The 21,557-nt window shown below is 42.4% G+C and overlaps 1 protein-coding gene across 2 annotated transcripts in view; it reads right to left on the bottom strand.

The window, feature by feature from the left end:
• Nucleotides 1–12,175, bottom strand: part of LOC118389444 (potassium voltage-gated channel subfamily D member 3-like) — a 143,834-nt gene extending 131,659 nt beyond the window's left edge. For both annotated transcript variants that reach the window (XM_035779346.2, XM_035779347.2), the window contains exons 1-2: nucleotides 11,895–12,175; nucleotides 9,903–11,050 (exon numbers count right to left, since the gene is read on the bottom strand). In XM_035779346.2, coding sequence (XP_035635239.1) covers nucleotides 9,903–11,005 — 1,103 coding nt within the window. In that variant the 5' untranslated portion in view covers nucleotides 11,006–11,050; nucleotides 11,895–12,175. The remainder of the gene's footprint in view (nucleotides 1–9,902; nucleotides 11,051–11,894) is intronic.
• Nucleotides 12,176–21,557: the final 9,382 nt, after the last annotated feature.

Below are 21,557 nucleotides of genomic sequence, written 5' to 3'. Positions count from 1 at the left end.
TTTAACCTTTATTTAACCAGGCAAGTCAGTTAAGAACACATTCTTATTTTCAATGACAGCCTGGGAACAGTGGGTTAACTGCCTGTTCAGGGGCAGAATGACAGATTTGTACCTTGTCAGCTCGGGAGTTTGAACTCACCTTCCGGTTACTAGTCCAACGCTCTAACCACTAGGCTACCCTGCCGCCTCACTGAATTATTCACCAATAATGTACAGTACACCATGCCGTTCATGAAGACATAAAATAAATAAAGCCATTGACAGATTGCCTTTGAGCAATACACACCTCCAGTCTTCTATTTCCACTCACTCATTACTTTTGATGAATCTTCATTCATTCCCTAGTTTTCTCCTGGTGAAATAATAATCCAACACCCAACAATATCATAAATTATTGTACATTATATAAGTGTATGACTTGATAAATGTGCAGGGACAGCAGTCAATCAAACACATTCAACATTCCAAAATGGTGGTAGTAGATGGCTTGTTCTGTGACATGCTGGTAAAGTTCTCATAAAGACTGACAGTGAAGAGTGGGAGACTGATAGAGTCTTAGAGAAAGGGAGCCATATTGGCTTTCATCATAACTAACCATGAGGTTATTGGTTTTCTTTCCCCACCCCTGGCTAATGTCTGTCACGTTCACTCAGCTCAGTGGCACAGTGCCATGGGGATCAATGGTTAAAAAAACAAGTCAAGTAACCTAATTTGCATTTTAAATGTTTTCATGAGCGACATAGAACACAGTCGGGGAGCCTGACAGATGCAGCAAGTCACTCGTCTCTGGTGGAAGAAGCCACTCTTTAAATACGTCCTCCAGTTATTTTGTAACTTTTCCTGCGATATCACACGTATAAAGACAGTACATTTTATTAAAGGGTAATTATTTTTATCGTTTTACTAAATCTATTTTTTGGTTAAATAAATCGGGTGATAAATGTTACCCATTTCAAGTCGCTCGACGCTTGTCGCACATCGATACTTGACAGGAGAGCCATTTGAACGTTTAATTTGTAAGTCGCTCTGGATAAGAGCGTCTGCTAAATGACTTAAATGTAAAATGTAAATGTAACAGAATATATATAACATTTCTTTTTTTGGCCCAGTTGGTTTAGCCACAGAAAAAGGAAGGAACCTTCCCACTAGCCATGATTGGCTGAGATAATGGATGGGCTGGAAAGGCTGAAAGATGAGTTCGGATTGGCCTGCCATGCTTCTGTATATGTATGTGTACAGTAGATAATTCTTGCCATCGCAGATTTTTTGAAAGATATAACGTTAACCATGGAGATATGCAAAAGTGTTGCTACTGCTCTCAACAACATTGCTGCCAAGAATTTGGCAGGCACTATCAACAAAGATCAGTGGGAAAAAGTTGTGATGGACTACTTTCTGCACACGGTCAGTGTGAACCGGAGTGACTTGACACAAGAACGGGCCAAACCAGCTGTAGCTAGCTACAAACCAAACGGAAAAGACACTCTGCCGTGAAGCGTTCATACATGTATACGGGAAGAGTCTAGCTACATTTTCAGATATTATACATTTTAAATTGTGTTACAAAGTTGGTTTAATTGTAAGTTACCATTAGCTAGCTAGTGAATGTTAGCTGGCTGGTGCGCTAGCTGATGTTACGTGTATGATCAGTGTAGTAATATTATTTGTTTCTTAGAAAGCCAATTGCATTGCAAGTTATAGCCTAATGTTAGCTAACATTGAACCCAGTTGGTTGGCTTTAGTTACCTGCAGATTCATGCTCCAGCATTTCATGCATAGTGGATAGCTATGACAATCCGCATGTACTGTAGCTATGGGTTGGGATTATGGTTAGCCTGATAGCTAGCTACATGCCTAAACAAAAGACTCCACTTCGCAAGAGAATGATTACATGACCCATCAAGTTAGCCAGGTGTGTCTGGGGGTGATTATGGCCATCTATTGTATTTCATGAACATGTGTACATGTTTAAACAATAGTGACCCATCCACTTAGATAGATGTGGCTGAAGGTTGGTTATAACATTTCTTTCACGTAATAATTTTTTCTGGACACTTTCAAAGTCAGATTCGAATATACTATTGGCCAAGGATGGTGTAGACAAGAAGAGCTCTCCAGGAGGTGTACCAAAACATTCAAAGGACATTTTCTAAAAATTGGGGTTACAAGTTGATCAACTTTCAAAGCAGAATTACTTTCCCATTGTTCCTCAACGGCAGTGTATGATCTAGCATTTTGTAGCTCTGAGTTGCTACTTTTATCCAATGTAAAAAATAAAAATAAAACGATTTCAAATGTTGCTACATAAGATCGAATTGAGGAGGTGGGTCACAAATGAGGTGAAAAGGAGACTGGAGTGAAAGATACACTGGGTGTTACTGAGACTTGTTTTGGAAAACACAGAGGTAAGAAAGTGTGTGTGTGTGTGTGTGTGTGTGTGTGTGTGTGTGTGTGTGTGTGTGTGTGTGTGTGTGTGTGTGTGTTGTTTGGCCTCTTTTAGACTCCTCCTTGGTTAGGGGCCTCACAATAACAATTTGGGGCCACTGCGATGTTCACACAGCACATGCTGTAAGTGGTACACTCTCTCTCTTTCAATCCCTTTATACCCCTCTCTCTCACTTTCTCTCTCTACCTTTACCTCTCTCTCATCTTCTCTCTCTCTGGCATCCAGCACCATCCAGTCCAATCTTTAAATGTCTTATAATGATGGTCCTAACACAGGAGAGAGGGCTAAATGTCTCTCTGAAGCAGCTTATATATAGCCAGTGATTAAGGCAGACGGGAACATGACCTACATGCATAACAACACTTCTGCTGCTCTGCCACAGAATACTTTGGTTCAGGACTTTACAACTGGGAAAATCAGACTAATTATAACACCGGAGTCATACTACAGTTCACATCACACCTCGTTATTAATATAGAATCATTTTTGGGTTAATATTTTGGGGAGTCAATGACACCACCCAGTGAAGCTCTTGTGCCTGGCCTGCCTGCGCCTTGTAGTTGCTCAGGTAAAACGACTGCTCCCTACTACACGAGTGGGTCCATCCGCATATTGCATTTTTAAACAGATATCACACTGTTGATGGGCCTAAAATAGCCACCTTCCCCCCTAGGAACCACTTGGGGATGGAAGAGAGGGGAGATAGAAAGGGATTCCTCCATCCCCATCAATCTCTTGGGTCCAGTCCCACTGCTGCTGCTGGCTGCCAAATGCTCTGTATCTATCTATCCAGCAGGTGAAGTAGCTTCGAGCGACTCCTGCTGTTCAAGGGAGATCCTTTTATCAGCCCACCTGAGTTTGGATGAATAGCCCTGTTCCTCTGTAGCCAAGGTGTGATTATCAGTCACCTGAGTTTAATTGAACAGCCCTGTTCCTCTGTAGCCAAGGTGTGATTATCAGTCACCTGAGTTTAATTGAACAGTCCTGTTCCTCTGTAGCCAAGGTGTGATTATCAGTCACCTGAGTTTAATTGAACAGTCCTGTTCCTCTGTAGCCAAGGTGTGATTATCAGTCACCTGAGTTTAATTGAACAGTCCTGTTCCTCTGTAGCCAAGGTGTGATTATCAGTCACCTGAGTTTAATTGAACAGCCCTGTTCCTCTGTAGCCAAGGTGCGATTATCAGTCACCTGAGTTTAATTGAACAGTCCTGTTCCTCTGTGGCCAAGGTGTGATTATCAGTCACCTGAGTTTAATTGAACAGTCCTGTTCCTCTGTAGCCAAGGTGTGATTATCAGTCACCTGAGTTTAATTGAACAGTCCTGTTCCTCTGTAGCCAAGGTGTGATTATCAGTCACCTGAGTTTAATTGAACAGTCCTGTTCCTCTGTGGCCAAGGTGTGATTATCAGTCACCTGAGTTTAATTGAACAGTCCTGTTCCTCTGTAGCCAAGGTGTGATTATCAGTCACCTGAGTTTCATTGAACAGTCCTGTTCCTCTGTAGCCAAGGTGTGATTATCAGTCACCTGAGTTTAATTGAACAGTCCTGTTCCTCTGTAGCCAAGGTGTGATTATCAGTCACCTGAGTTTAATTGAACAGCCCTGTTCCTCTGTAGCCAAGGTGTGATTATCAGTCACCTGAGTTTAATTGAACAGTCCTGTTCCTCTGTAGCCAAGGTGTGATTATCAGTCACCTGAGTTTAATTGAACAGTCCTGTTCCTCTGTGGCCAAGGTGTGATTATCAGTCACCTGAGTTTAATTGAACAGTCCTGTTCCTCTGTAGCCAAGGTGTGATTATCAGTCACCTGAGTTTCATTGAACAGCCCTGTTCCTCTGTAGCCAAGGTGTGATTATCAGTCACCTGAGTTTCATTGAACAGTCCTGTTCCTCTGTAGCCAAGGTGTGATTCCCCCATTTCCAGCCCCCTGTACACCCAATTACCCAGGCTGCACTGTCTGCTCTCTGACAGGAATGGAGGAGGGGGGCAGTCGGCCAAAGAGAGGAGACAGGTTCAAAAGTGGTTGTAAAAAAAGGGGTTGCATAGATGTAGGTGGCTGACCACAGAACTGACAGGTTTATTGCTGAATGTGGAGGGTCTGGGATGGAGGGGGGAGGTGCTGCCCTTGGAGGGGGTTAAGAGTGAGGAAGGTTAAAGATGTATTCTAACTTCTTCACAGTCTAGGAAACTGAACAGAGTAAAATGGAGGGCCAGACTGAGAGAAGAGATTGAACAGACTTGTAACAAATGAATCACCTTAGATTATAAGCAGTCTGGTTTGTAAATATGGTATTCACACAGTGAAGTAAATCCCCCACTACATCTTCCAATAATGTTGTCAGAGAGGTTATTTGTGACTTGTGTTTCTGAAGAGATGTTACAGCTACTATATTCTATGACAAAACACAATGCATTATTAACCAGTCTGGGACCTTTCCTACTCAGTGATGTATGGTTCTGATCACACCCTGTAGAACAGAGTCTCTCTCTCTCTCTCACGCGTACACACATGTACACACCCGAATTGCTTCTTTAATAGACAATCTGGGTCCATTGACATGGAAAGCCATTCATTAATAGCATCACACAGGTAAAGGTATTTCTGGAATTGATAATGGAGTTGGGATGCGGAGGAATATTTACCACACATATACTGCATAATCACAGCTGGTGGTATGCCGATGAGGGTTAGTACTCCATTATACAGATTTTTAGGCCCTAATTTTAGCTTGCAAAGATAATAACAGCATACATTCTCTGTATATGTATTTATATTGTAAGGTCCCATCCAACAAAACATTACTAAAACATAAGGAAATAAAGAAAAAAGATAACACTATCTCTACGTCCACAAAAGCCTTCATCTGAACAACTAAATGGGAAGATTTGCTGGTAAAATGTGTTTGGGGCAGAGAAGGTTGCTTGGTTTGCACCCATAGTTCTTACATAAAGAGACAGATGGGAAATGGGTGACCTCATCACCTGTGCATATGCCCCTTCAGCAGGTGAGCAAAGTGACAGGCTTTAGAAATGCTGTGTCGGAACAAGAATTCCCAATCTGGCCCTCAAACCATCACGGTCACCTAATAATCCCCAGTTTACAATTGGCTCATTCATCCCCTCCTCTCCCCTTTAACAATTCCCCAGGTCATTGCTGCAAATGAGAACATATTCTCAGTCAACTTACCTGGTAAAATAACGGATAAAAAAATCAAATAAAGGGAAAGATGGCTGACTGACAACTGAGTTTCTGTGGTGATCCCATTCTGTAATAATGAGAAGCTTTATCCACACTTACAGTAAATTATAGAAGATTGGGGTTATTCATATTATTATAGTATAGAACAAATTGATTTATTCGACAGACATGTTGAAAATGCCAACCCAAATACCCATGTATTCCAGTTATTTCGCTTTTCAAGATTTTGACAAAAAGTTTAACCTTAACCCAAAGCTAAACTAAGCGATAGAAATGAAGGACACTCTGTTATTGGAGTGTAAAATCTCAAGGTCAACAACCATGTCAATCCAAGATGAAGCAGCAAGTGAGTTTGTAGAAAACAAAACAGAAACAAGCCTGAATTGGGTGTCTGTTATAAAAAGATGTTCTGTGTTTTTGACACAAAAATCAACTGTACTAGTTGTTCAGGCTCTGGTCTTGTCCCATCTTGATTACTGTCTGATAATATGGTCAAGTGCAGCAAAGAAAGACCTAGAAAAGCTGCAGCTGGCTCAAAACAGAGCAGCACGCTTTGTCCTTAACCGCACATACAGAACTAACATCAACAACATGCCATGTCTTTCCTGGTTGAGGGTTGGCAAGAGATTAACTGCCTCTCTTCTAGTTTTTATGAGAAATATTACTGTGACGAAAATTCCAGATTGTCTACATAATCAAATCAAATTCAGCTCAGACATCCATACACACCACACAAGACATCCAAAACGAGTTCACGGCAACGCAGAGTTTTATACAGAGCATTGATCGCGTGGAACTCCCATCTCCAACTACTCAATTAAACAGCAAAATTACCTTTAAAAAAACTCATGGAATGGCGAACACACACACACAGACACACTCGAACACACATTATTTTTTGTTGTTGTATTGTTTGTATATGGATTTATTGTAAATGTGTGTGACTGTCCTTGTCTATCAGTGTATCAGTGTTTTGTTACTTGACATGTTTTGTTTTTTCCCCAGGAAGAGTAGCGGCTACTTCTGCAAAATAAATGGCACTATTTTCTGGAGAGCCTTCCTAGCTGCTTGGCGAAATAAGCATCAAGGTCACTTTACTAGCTGACCAGTGAAGAATCAGAACAGCACCGGTCTACCAGTAAGACATTAGAGGTCATTGTCAATGACTAACACAATGTGGAGATGGACAGAGCCCAATGACTAACACAATGTGGAGATGTAGAGAGACCAATGACTAACACAATGTGGAGATGGAGAGAGCCCAATGACTAACACAATGTGGAGATGGAGAGAGACCAATGACTAACACAATGTGGAGATGGAGAGAGCCCAATGACTAACACAATGCGGAGATGGAGAGAGACCAATGACTAACACAATGTGGAGATGGAGAGAGCCCAATGACTAACACAATGTGGAGATGGAAAGAGACCAATGACTAACACAATGTGGAGATGGAGAGAGACCAATGACTAACACAATGTGGAGATGGAGAGAGCCCAATGACTAACACAATGTGGAGATGGAGAGAGACCAATGACTAACACAATGTGGAGATGGAGAGAGCCCAATGACTAACACAATGTGGAGATGTAGAGAGACCAATGACTAACACAATGTGGAGATGGAGAGAGCCCAATGACTAACACAATGTGGAGATGGAGAGAGCCCAATGACTAACACAATGTGGAGATGGAGAGAGACCAATGACTAACACAATGTGGAGATGGAGAGAGCCCAATGACTAACACAATGTGGAGATGGAGAGAGACCAATGACTAACACAATGTGGAGATGGAGAGAGACCAATGACTAACACAATGTGGAGATGGAGAGAGCCCAATGACTAACACAATGTGGAGATGGAGAGAGACCAATGACTAACACAATGTGGAGATGGAGAGAGCCCAATGACTAACACAATGTGGAGATGGAGAGAGACCAATGACTAACACAATGTGGAGATGGAGAGAGACCAATGACTAACACAATGTGGAGATGGAGAGAGCCCAATGACTAACACAATGTGGAGATGGAGAGAGACCAATGACTAACACAATGTGGAGATGGAGAGAGACCAATGACTAACACAATGTGGAGATGGAGAGAGCCCAATGACTAACACAATGTGGAGATGGAGAGAGACCAATGACTAACACAATGTGGAGATGGAGAGAGCCCAATGACTAACACAATGTGGAGATGGAGAGAGACCAATGACTAACACAATGTGGAGATGGAGAGAGCCCAATGACTAACACAATGTGGAGATGGAGAGAGACCAATGACTAACACAATGTGGAGATGGAGAGAGACCAATGACTAACACAATGTGGAGATGGAGAGAGCCCAATGACTAACACAATGTGGAGATGGAGAGAGACCAATGAGTAACACAATGTGGAGATGGAGAGAGCCCAATGACTAACACAATGTGGAGATGGAGAGAGCCCAATGACTAACACAATGTGGAGATGGAGAGAGACCAATGACTAACGCAATGTGGAGATGGAGAGAGCCCAATGACTAACACAATGTGGAGATGGAGAGAGACCAATGACTAACACAATGTGGAGATGGAGAGAGCCCAATGACTAACACAATGTGGAGATGGAGAGAGACCAATGACTAACACAATGTGGAGATGGAGAGAGACCAATGACTAACACAATGTGGAGATGAAGAGAGCCCAATGACTAACACAATGTGGAGATGGAGAGAGACCAATGACTAACACAATGTGGAGATGGAGAGAGCCCAATGACTAACACAATGTGGAGATGGAGAGAGCCCAATGACTAACACAATGTGGAGATGGAGAGAGACCAATGACTAACACAATGTGGAGATGGAGAGAGCCCAATGACTAACACAATGTGGAGATGGAGAGAGACCAATGACTAACACAATGTGGAGATGGAGAGAGCCCAATGACTAACACAATGTGGAGATGGAGAGAGACAAATGACTAACACAATGTGGAGATGGAGAGAGACCAATGACTAACACAATGTGGAGATGGAGAGAACCCAATGACTAACACAATGTGGAGATGGAGAGAGACCAATGACTAACACAATGTGGAGATGGAGAGAGACCAATGACTAACACAATGTGGAGATGGAGAGAACCCAATGACTAACACAATGTGGAGATGGACAGAGCCCAATGAGAAGTCGGCAGAAAGAGATAAAGTATAAAAATAGGAAAATAGAGTTTTAAAAAGTATGAAATCTTCATAAGTACCTATAGACGGTTCTTGAAAACATAAAAAAAATTATGTGCAGTTATTTTCATTATAACAAATACAAATTTCACCGGCATTCAGGATCCTAAATATTATTACAATATTGTTTTCTGGGACTGTGTGTTCCAGAGTAAACCATGATTTCTGGCAGATTAAGGAAATTAAAGAAATGACAATAGACACAATACACCCACTAGATGAAGACAATATGGGAACACACATCTCCCACTACTGTCACATAACATTCAGGTAAACACACACACACACACACACACACACACACACACACACACACACACACACACACACACACACACACACACACACACACACACACACACACACACACACACACACACACACACACACACACACACACACACACAAACTGTCATGAGTGTATACTGTTAGGCCTGGTACAGTAGGTGAATGTAGTGGTGGTACCCATCCATCACTCACACTGGCAGCAGCCTCATACCACATTCACCCACTAGTCTATTGAAGACGTTTCATGCTTCAACTTCAAATTTAGCACAGTGCTGTTGGCTTTTATCCATATTCCATAACAGCAGAACACATACAGTATCCAGGACACCCATTACAAAAATGCATCAAAACAATAGCCTGAGGTATTACATTTTTTGTACAACACAGGCAAGCATTTTAGCATCAGGTCAAGTCTAGTAATCAACCGTTTAAGGTGCGTTAATTATAGTTGTATAACTAATTCTAGCACTTTTGGAACATAGTTGTTGTTTGGATTGAACTTTGGAGGATTTACTTTTTAGGATGCCAAGTAAGGTTTATGGAGAGCTCCTGATTTGAAGATATTATTTGGGCACCATCTTGAATTATCTTGGGGGCATTATTCCAATGGAGAAGACACACATTTTATGGACCACACGAGTGGAGGGAGAGAGAACTAAAACTGTGGAGAGAAAGAGAGGGAGAGATAAGCGAGAGATAGGGATGAGAAAAGGTAAGAAAGAGAGATAGACAGAAGGAGGACATACCCCAACGTGGTCATTGTGACAATGGTGTACCAGAAGGAGGCTGGGATGCTGGTGAACTTGGTCGACGACGATCCCTTCTCTGCATAAAACATGACGGTGGCGAAGATGATGATGGCCATAGTGAGGGAGAAGAGGAGGAAGCCCAGCTCCGAGGCGCAGCTCTTCAGCGTGTACCCCAGGATCCTGAGGCCCTGCGAGTGGCGGGAGAACTTGAAGATGCGGAACACACGGAACACACGGAGTGTGACGAAGGCTCCGCTCACATCCTCGTTGTCTGTCATCACCAGGCCAATGTAGTAGGGAAAGATGGCCACCACGTCGATGATGCTCATCACACTGCGCATGAATTGGTAACGGCTGGGCGCGGCAAACAGTCTCATGAGGTACTCTATGGTGAAGATGAGGACGCAGGCTGTGTCCATGCAGAAGAAGGCTACGGTGTAGCGCTCACCACATGGCATGTCCTTCTGGGAAGGCGTGGCACCGCACGGAACCGTCTCTATCACGTTGGTGAGGACTGAGATGGCGATGAAGAAGCCGGTGACATAGTAGAACACCAGGGCCATGGTGGAGGTGTGAGGGTTCTCAAAGGCCCTCCACATGGTCTCTCTGTATGTCATGTTGGGCAGCTTGCAGTCCTTGTTGTCATCCTGGTCGTCCTGGAGACGTTCAGCATTCTCCCGCTTCCGATCCTTGTACTCTTCATAGCAGCAGTCACCGATGATCTCTGGGATGATGCCGAAGAAGGTTAGCTCTTCGTCGTAGGCCGAGATGCACTCATAGCGTGGATAGTGCAACTTGCCCGTCCGATAGAAGTTGAGAATGCTACGGAAGGAGTCTGGGTCCCGGTCGAAAAAATACTCTTTGGTCTCCTCATCGTAAAAAAACTGTTTCTCTGAGCTTCCCAGCAGGGTGTCTGGGTAGCGGTCCAGTGTGGTCCTCCAGGTCTGGAAGCGTCGTCCACTCACATTCAGGATGATCAGCTCATCATGTCTCTTTGTGTGGTCTCTAGGAGCGATAGGCATGGGGCAGTTGGCCACAGGCATCCAGCCAATAGCTGCTGCCCGGGCGAAGGGAAGCCATGCAGCCACTCCTGCCGCCATGGCAACTCACTCTGGTTTCCCGCTTGCCTTAAAATGACCTGTCATCTTGAGCAGAGAAACAGACAACACAAAATCAGTAACTCATGAATAAAGCATTTCCACTATAAGTTGGTTGCATGGTAGGTGGTTTGCACTATAAACTACTATAGCAACTCATAGTATTAAAGTGTTTCCATCATAAACCAAAGAGCCTAATGCGTTCTAAAGAACTCAAACAAATATTTGATGATAGGTTACATCGCTGATGCTAGTCTTCTGTGTTCTCATGACTGTTGGATTCACAACCCTGACTCTGTTATTCATCCCAACAGTAGCCCCACCACTTGGTGTGGTGTTATAACAGGAAATGTATCCACTCTGGAATTCCTAGATGGAGATGGATGCAAGGACTATAATGACAATCCCTCTGCCAGAACACCAACACCACAAGAGCTCTAAGCAGGCGGTCAAATTCCCTGTCATTTCCAGAGCTCACTGAACAGAAGGTTTAAGAAAGAGAGGATAATGTGAAGCCTCTATAGGAAGCTCTGTTAAACATCTATGAAAAATAGAATTGGTCTCTCCAGAATAGAGAGAGACCTGTTGAGTCAGAAGTGCCATATCGCTAGGTCTGTATAAGATTTAAGGATAATGTTAATGTGAAGAAAAATTATGTAAAATTATAGAAAATCAAGTTTACCTTTGCCTATTTATAGCTCGAAAGGAGTGTATGCTCTAACGTTAGTCGAATACAATTCAGTATTGTGATGCTTTTAACATTCTGATTACGATGATCAACTCCACATGTTAGGCTACTTGTAGAAGTAAGAGAATAAAAACAGACCAGCACATTAGAAACAAATATAGACAACTCATCAGGTGCATCTTCTAAGCTTTCTTTATCACTTACCTCCAAACAAGGAAAGATCCAAACAATTTCAATGCGCGATCCTCCAGCAAAATAACTCCTCTGGGGAAAAGCTACAGAAATTGAAAGACGCATTGACAAAGGACCTCTGTGCGAATGAGCGAAAAAAGCATAGAGGAACACGAGACGATGCGTTGAACGATCGTAAACGTGTTAATGAAATTCACTAAAACATTCAAGTCTGTTCTTTAAACCACACCTACATATTGATGCACCTGCAGTTTGGACAGACAACACAGATTCATTTCGCAGCCTTCAGGATGATATTCACACCTGCCTCATGACTGTGATGATGACTAGAAAAGTGGGTGATGGACATGAGTCAGACTCCGTAATCTCTCTCTCTCTCTCTCTCTCTCTCTCTCTCTCTCTCTCTATAGTGCGCATAGGCTCCTCTCTCACACAATTTTACGGTGCTAAATCAGTCCACTCGACCGACTAAATGGACGGATGTGTCAACAACACTTTCTTTCTTATTTACTTTTCATAGTTAATTTGAGAAAATATCAACCTTTTTATTCTGCACACTTTTAACGAGGAAGTTGGTGTTACTGGAAAATGTCCTCAATTCAATTACGCGCAGCTCAGTGAGCGAAGTTGCCTTCTAGACAAATTGTATGACATGACAGGATGCTATAACTAGAACACTTGATAGCAGCCAGCATCTCTATGATCAGGAAATACTTGTAGCGTCTGTGCTTTATAACATTTTCTTTATTACATGGTTATGTATCTCAATTGATTGTCGTCTCATCTTTTTTAAGATCCCTTATCAAATCGCATATTCACTCAATAAAGAAAATATTTAATAGCCTCTATAATTGACACTTATTACCATGCAATTTCGAAGTAAATACAGTACCTTGTTAATTATTTTACATTGTGAATATGTAAATAATTTATCATATCACTATATGATAAAATGAAATAAAAGGTCATTAAAAGTTGGATTTGAGATAATTAAAAATGTCGACCTCGACTTTCCTTATTACTAGCATACCCATCGTTATTACCCAAGAGAGGCAGTAAGCATTGATTGGACTGAAGAAAGTATGTGTGCTATCATTGAGCCAACTCTATGTATCATCAAATTCCCTTGTTGCACTGTGCGGTGCAGACATAATATTCAGTAAGAGTGCTCAGCCTACACAACTCACAGAGTATTTACTTTGCCTCAAGTTCGTTGTTGATTAATAGTAGCCTTCACAAACTTGGACAAAACCTTTGGATCAATTTTCTTTCCCCGAGTACCAATTTTTATCCATACCCAAAAAGGCCCTCCAGAAGGACATTCTTTCACTAATTAGTAATTATCATTAGGATTGTGATGTATTCTAAAAAGGTACCAAATTGCTCTGGAGGCCTTGAAGTAGTGAAATAACCCTCAGATTTAAAACATACTATCAAGGCCGGCTCCAGGCATAAGTGATATAAGCGGTCGCTGAGGGCCCTAGAAAGGAACTCAGTTGGGGTCTCAACTTACTGTTGGTGCAAGTTTTACATTTGTTTGTGCATCATTCTCTTGTTATGTCAGTCACTAACAGTCACTCAATTAGCCATGTCAGCTAAGAATATTTAGATTTGTAAGTCAGCTGGCAAGACTATCTAAACTTAGTAATCACATCCGAAATACCTGACCTGCAGGGGCCCCCAAAGCTTTTGTTAGTCACTCTCTGTCAGATATCGTTACGTAACATGGCATAAGTCATGTAAACATGTATAGAATTGTAGGAAATTTACTTTAAAACTAAAACAATTTTCTCCACCCCATGGCAAAATTATTATAATTGCATGAAGTGTTAAAAAAAAGATAAATGTTCTCTCCACCCCATGGCAAAATGTGTAGAACTGCAGAAAACGTGCATTAAAACTGCTAAATTTTCTCTATACCCCATGGCAAAATGTGTAGAATTGCAGGAAATTAACCTTTAAAAAAAATGTACTTCTGCTGTCAAAAGCAGGCCCCAAATCTCGCTTAGGGCCCCCAAAATGCTAGGGCCGGCACTGCATACTGTAATGAAAAGCCCTACAAGGGTTCATAGAAGTGCGTTCAGAACCCTCTGTGCCTTGTGAGGTGATGGTGCTGATGCAAACATCTTATTTCAACGTCTGTTCAGCAGCTTAATGACTAATGGCGAATTTTCACTGAGGATTTACCCCAGCCTTTTTGCCCAAAATGAATTTTGGGGCAAACAGTCACACTCTGCTCCATCATTCATTGATTCAGATGGCTCAATAATTACAAAACCAACTGATATGGCCAAATACTTTAATGATTTTGTTCTTTGGCAAGATTAGCAAACTTAGCCATGACATGCCAGCAACAAACACTGACACTAGACATCCAAGTATATCTGACTAAATTCTGAAAGACAAGCATTGTCATTTTGAATTCCGTAAAGTGAGCGTGGAAGAGGTGAAAAAAATATTGTATATCAACAATGACAAGCCACCCAGGTCTGACAACTTGGATGGACAATTACTGAGGATAATAGTGGACGATATTGCCACTCCTATTTGCCACATCTTCAATTTAAGCCTAGCAAAAGTCATTCTCCTAAGAATAGTAAAGCCCCCTTTACTGTCTCAAATAGCCAACCAATCAGCATGTTACCAACCCTTAGTAAACTTTTGGAAAGAATTGTGTTTGACCAGATACAGTGCTATTTTAAAGTAAACAAATCGACAACAGACTTTCAGCACGCTTATAGGGAAGGACATTCAACAAGAAATCGATCATAAAAAGTTTGTGGGGGCTGTCTTCTTCAGTGCAGCTTTTGGCATTATCGTTCATAGTTTGCTGCTGGAAAAATGTATGCTTTATGGCTTTACACCCCCTGCTATATTGTGGATAAATAGTTACCTGTCTAACAGAACACAGCGGATGTTCTTTAATGGAAGCCATTCCAACATAATCCAGATATAATCAGGAATACCCCATGGCAGCTGTCTAGGCCCCTTACTTTTTCTTTACTAACGGCATGCCACGATGGCATGCCACGACTGAAATGATTGCAACACATAACAAAGAGCTGCAGTTAGTTTCAGAATGGGTGGCAAGGAATAAGTTAGTCCTAAATATTTCAAAAACTGAAAGCATTGTATTTCAAATCAAACTTGCGCTGAATACAACAACCTTAACATGAAATGCTTACTTACAACCCGTTAACTCTTCTTTTATTATTTTATTTTATTTTACTAGGCAAGTCAGTTAAGAACAAATTCTTATTTTCAATGACGGCCTAGGAACAGTGGGTTAACTGCCTGTTCAGGGGCAGAACGACAGATTTGTCATCTCGGGGATTTGAACTTGCAACCTTTCGGTTACTAGTCCAACACTCTAACCACTAGGCTACCCTGCCGCCCCAATCTTGAAATGCACTGTTGGTTAAGAAAATATTTAGCAAATTAACTAAAGTAAAAAATAAAAAATAGTAAAAGTGACAAAATAACATGACAATAATGAGGCTATATACAGGGGGTACTGGTATCGAGTCAGTGTGCGAGGGTACAGGTTAGTTAAGTATTTTGTACATGTAGGCAGGGGTGAAGTGACTACGCATAGATAATAAACATCTAAATAGTCCGGTGGCCATTTGATTAATTGTTCAGCAGTTTTATGGCTTGGGGGTAGAAGCTGTTGAGGAGCCTTTTGGTCTTAGACTTTGGCGCTCCGGAACCGCTTGCCGTGCGGTAGCAGAGAAAACAGTCTATGAATTGGGTGACTGGAGTCTCTGACAATTTTATGGGTTTTCCTCTGACACCGCCTATTATATAGGTCCTGGATGGCAGAAAGCTTGGCCCCAGTGATGTACTGGGCCGTACGCATTACCCCCTGTAGTGCCTTACGGTCAGATGCCGAGCAGCTGCCATATCAGGCAGTGATGCAACCGGTCAGGATGCTCTCGATGGTGCAGCTGTAGAACTTTGAGGATCTGGGGACCATTGTCAAATCTTTTCAGTCTCCGGAGGGGGAAAAGGTTCTGTCGTGTCCTCTTCACGACTGTCTTGGTGTGTTTGGACCATGATAGTTCGTTGGTGATGTGGACACCAATGAACTTGAAACTCTCGACCCGGTCCACTACAGCCCCATCGATGTTAATGGGGGCCTGTTCGGCCTGGCTTTTGCTGTAGTCGATCAGCCCCTTTGTCTTGCTCACATTGAGGGAGAGGTTGTTGTCCTTGCACCACACGGCCAGGTCTCTAAACCTCCTTCCTATAGGCTGTCTTTGTCAGTGATCAGGCCTACCTTTGTTGTTTCATCTGCAAACTTAATGATGGTGTTGGAGTTGTGCCTGGCCATGCAGTCATGAGTGAACAGGGAGTACAGGAGGAGACTGAGAATGCACCCCTGAGGGGCCCCTGTGTTGAGGATCAGTGTGGTGGATGTGTTGTTACTTGTTCTGTGATAATGGTGTTGATGTGAGAACACATCATTGGGCACAGGGACTATGGTGGTCTGCTTGAAACATGTTGGTATTATAGACTCAGACAGGGAGAGTTTGAAAATGTAAGTGAAGACACTTGCCATCTAGTCAGCGCATGCTCGGAGTACACGTCCTGGTAATGTTGTAAATGTTGACCTGTTTAAAGGTCTTACTCACATCAGCTGCGGAGAGCGTGATCACACAGTCATCCGGAACAGCTGATGCTCTCATGCATGTTTCAGTGTTACTTGACTCGAAGCGAGCATAGAAGTAATTTAGCTTAGTCAGGTAGGACCGTGTCACTGGGCATCTCTCGGCTGTGCTTGCCTTTGTAGTCTGTAATAGCTTACAAGCCCTGCCACATCGACGAGTGCTGGAGCCGGTGTAGTACGATTCAATCTTAGTCCTGTATTGACGCTTTGCCTGTTTGATGGTTCGTGGAGGGCATAGCAGGATTTCTTATAAACTTCCGGGTTAGAGTCCCGCTCCTTGTAAGCAGCAGCTCTACCCTTTATCTCAGTGCGGATGTTTCCTGTAATCCATGGCTTCTGGTTGGGGTATGTACGTACAGTCACTGTGGGGACCACGTCATCGATGCACTTATTGATGAAGCCAGTGACTGATGTGGTCTACTCCTCAATGTCATCGGAAGAATCCCAGAACATATTCCAGTCTGCGCAGGCAAAACAATGCTTCCTGCTTTAATTTTTGCTTGTAAGCAGGAATCACGAGGATATAATCATGATCAGATTTGCCAAATGGAGGGCGAGGCAGAGCTTTGTACGTGTCTCTGTGTGTGGAGTAAAGGTGATCTAGAATTTTATTCCTTCTGGTTGCACAATTAACAAGCTGGTAAAAATTAGGATTTAAAACGGATTTAAGTTTACCTGCATTAAAGTCCCCGGCCACTAGGAGTGCCACTTCTGGATGAGCATTTTCCTGTTTGCTTATGGCGAAATACAGCTCATTGAGTGCGGTCTTAGTGCCAGCATCGGTCTGTGGTGGTATGTAGACAGATACGACGAATACAGACGAAAACTCTCTAGGTAGATAGTGTGGTCTACAGCTTATCATGAGATACTCTACCTCAGGTGAGCAAAACCTTGAAACTTCCTTAGATATCATGCACCAGCTGTTGTTTACAAATATACATAGACCACCACCTCTTGTCTAACCGGAGCCTGCTGTTCTAGTAGGATATACATGCTTTTAGTTCATCCAATTTATTATCCAGCGATTGTACGTTGGCCAAAAGTACCGATGGTGAAGGCAGATTAGCCACTCATCGCTTGATCCTCACAAGGCACCCAGATCTCCTTCCGCAAAATCTCTGTCTCTTTCTCCTGCGAATGACGGGGATGAGGGCCTGTTCGGGTGTCTGAAGTCAATCCCTCTCGTCCGACACATTATAAAAAATATATATATTTGTCCAGTTCAAGGTGAGTAATCGCTGTTTTGTCCAGAAGCTATTTTCGGTCATAAGAGACGGAAGCAGCAACATTATGTACAAAATAAGTTACAAACAATGCAAAAAACCTCACAAAATAGCATGGTTGGTTTAGAGCCAATAAAATGGCAGCCATCCTCTCCGGCGCCATTATGAAGAGCAAACACTCATATCCAGTCCGAGTGGGGGGGGGGTCAAGTGCAAGTGCTGGTTATTCTTCTTATTTTTGTATTCATTTTTGTTTTGTGGGGGGGTGAGGAGGAGGATTATTTAAGATACTGTTTGAAAAGGTAGGGTTTCGGAAGATGGGCAGGGACTCTGCTGTCCTAGCTGGTTCCACCATTGGAAAGCATTAGAATGACACATTTCCTGAACAAATTCAGCGATATCTGCTAACCAGACCTCTCGTTAAGCGATGGTCAGACGATGGTCTTGTATTGCTAAAGAATTCAGATGGTTAGTCATTCATTAAGGGCTGGGTTTCATCCATATCGCAGATGATCCAGGTTCAAATGTTAAGGTCATTTCCGATTGGGAAGAGCTTGGACTGGGGTGGGAGGGCCAAGATACCTGAGATGGCAGAACAGAGTGCTCGGGTTGGGGTGTAGGCTTTGAGCATAGCCTAAAGATAGGGAGGGGCAGTTCCTCTTGCTGTCCTATAGGTAAGTACCATGGCCCTTTTAGTGGATGTGAGCTTTGACCAGAAGCCAGTGGAGTGTGCGGAGGAGCAGGGTGACGAGAGAACTTGGGGAGGTTGAAAACCAGGTAGGGTTTGATGGTACAAGCTGGGAGCCCAGCCAACAGTGAGTTGCAGTAGTCCAGACAGGAGAGGACAAGTGCCTGGATTAGGACCTGCACCGCTTCCTGTGTGAGGTAGGGTCGTACTCTACGGATGATGTAGAGCTTGAACCTGCAGGAGAGGGTCACTGCTTTGATGTTTGCAGAGAACGACAGGGTGTTGTCCAGGGTCACGCCAAGGTTCTTTGCACTCTGGGAGGGTAACACTGTGGAGTTGTCAACCGTGATGGAGAGGTCTTTGATCAGCCAGGCCTTCCCCGGGAGGATAAGCAGTTCTGCCTTGTTTAGGTTGTGCTTGAGGTTGTGGGCCACATCCAAGTTGAGATATCTGCCAGGCACGCAGAGAGCGTGTCGCCACCTGGGTGTCAGAATGAGTGACTTGGTGAATGGAGAGAAGAGGAGAGGGCCTAGAACCGAGCCCTAAGGGACACCAGTAGTGAGAGTATGTAGTGCAGACACAGATTTTGTTTAATTAAAGCATTACATAAATTACATACATTTCAATACATCATTTTGTATTCCTCCCATGCCTTTACTTGAACTGAAGTCTGTCTTGTTCTCCAAACTCTGCCTAGTTTCTTCAATATTCTATAAAATGAGATCATTGTTGTGCTCCTTTTATACCCACATATTTTTCACACATTTTTTTATTCTTGAGATTCCCTGTCTGACTACAGCAGATCAGATTACACTGCATGATTCAAAGGAGGAAGAGGGCCTTGGTCTAACTTGCTTCACATTTGGAATCAGTCAATAGTTACTGTGCCATGCCATTATATACTCTAATACCAACTTTGGTGAGTGAGAGAATAGCAGGCAGTGTAAAAATGGATTTGTATTCATGGCAGGTTTATCACCCTGATCCTGTGCCAGTCATGTTATTGGCTCAATAGCCCCTACTGTGTGTTAATGAATTGGAAATTAAGTTTGTTGAGTGGAAAAATATGGATGTCTAGCCCTGAGATAAAAATATATAAATACAGTTATTTTCAGAAAAACAGTCAGACACCATACTACATTATCTTTAGGCTAGCGTACAAGACCCACTAAAGCATTTTAAACAATGAAATATTGAACCATGTGTGGTCACGTGTGGCTCAATTGGTAGAGTATGGCACTTGCTACGGCAGGGTTGTGGGTTTGGTTGTGGGTTCGACGGCAGGGTTGGGGGTTTTGGTTGTGGGTTCGATGGCAGGGTTGTGGGTTCGATTTCCGTGGGGAAAACGCACAACTGTAAGCTGCTCTGGATAAAAATTACATAGATGGCTAGAGACCTCACTTTAACCTGTTAAGTCGACCCTCTACCTTTTGGAACATTCTGTTAAAAATGGTGCAACATTTCAGCGCCCTGCTACTCAGGCCAGGAATATAGTATATGCATATGATTAGTATGTGTGGATAGAAAACACTCAGACGTTTATAAAACTGGTTAAATCACGGCTGTGACTATAACAGAACGTGCGTTTCATCGAAAAGTGCATGAAAATCTGATCACTAAAAATTGAAATAAATATCCATCCGGGACTTCAAGGAATTGTTCAAAGTGAACCGAATTAAATGAGGCCGAGGTTGCAGTGCCTACAGCTTCCACACGTTGTCTAGAGTCTTGTCATTTGATTCGCAATTGATTCTTGGTCTAACCGAATCAAGGGAATCGATTCCCTCCAGTCTCCGACCGGATGTTTTGGTCGAGCTCTCTCCAAGACATTTTTTTCGAAACAGACACCTATAGAATTGACATCGCCTCCTGATGAATTTTATCGCTTATTAACGTGTACTAATACCTAAAGTTGCATTACAAAAGTATTTCGAAGTGTTTTGTGAAAGTTTATCGTCGACTTTTTGAATTTTAAAAAATGACGTTACGTTATGAAACGCTATTTTTTTCCGTTTATCACACAATCTTCATAGATCGATATCTAGGCTATATATGGACCGATTTAATTGAAAAAAAGACCCAATAGTGATTATGGGACATCTAGGAGTGCCAACAAAGAAGATGGTCAAAGGTAATGAATGTTTTATATTTTATTGTGCAGTTTGTGTAGCGCCGAATATGCTAATTGTTTTGTTTACATCCCCTGCGGGTCTTTTGGGGTGTTACATGCTGTCAGATAATAGCTTCTCATGCTTTCGCCGAAAAGCATTTTAAAAATCTGACTTGTTGCCTGGATTCACAACGAGTGTAGCTTTAATTCAATACCCTGCATGTGTATTTTAATGAACGTTTGAGTTTTAACTAATACTATTATCATTTAGCCTAGCGCATTTGCATTTCCAGAGCTCTAGATGGGACGCCTGCGTGCCAGGTAGGAGCAAGAGGTTTTAACATTACATTTTTGTCACATTTTTCCTCTTAATTTTCTTAATAAAGACCCTGTCAATTATAAGACAAGATGAAATGCAAGCTTACCTACTGTATCAAATCCTCATGTAATCATTAGCAATTATTTCCTTGTTAACCCAGCCAATGGGAGGTGAGTTGGCACTGTAAAGCAAATCCCAGAGTAGAAAAGCACCCAATAGCCTGGCCCCAGACCTGTTTGTGCTTCAGCCAACTCTCATAACTCCTCACATCCATCCATTTAGACTTGTAAATTAATCATTTATACCTATTGATTATTGAATAATATCTTATAAATGCCTCATGAGCTTAGTTTAACTGTCGAACTCAAAATATACTCTTGTTTAACTCCAATGTTTGTAAACAAAGTAAATGTAAACAAACACTGTAAAGCTATAAAACATGGTGCAGTCATGTTTTACAGCTCATGCACAGTCATCCTATTTCCCAAGTTAAAAATAGCCTTTGAATGACCAAAACATCACCCATAACGCTATTAAAATGCTCAGAATTTAAGACATTTGACCTTTTCTCTCATCTCTAACGATCAGAAAGCCTGAACGAACAGGCTGAATGGGCAGGGAGCTTATATTCATGAGCTTGCCTTGACTGACATCTCTTTGAAAAAT

This window comes from Oncorhynchus keta, chromosome 10, assembly GCF_023373465.1.
Source record: "Oncorhynchus keta strain PuntledgeMale-10-30-2019 chromosome 10, Oket_V2, whole genome shotgun sequence".
Lineage (NCBI taxonomy): Eukaryota > Metazoa > Chordata > Actinopteri > Salmoniformes > Salmonidae > Oncorhynchus > Oncorhynchus keta.
This window is presented reverse-complemented; position numbering and strand designations above follow the sequence as displayed.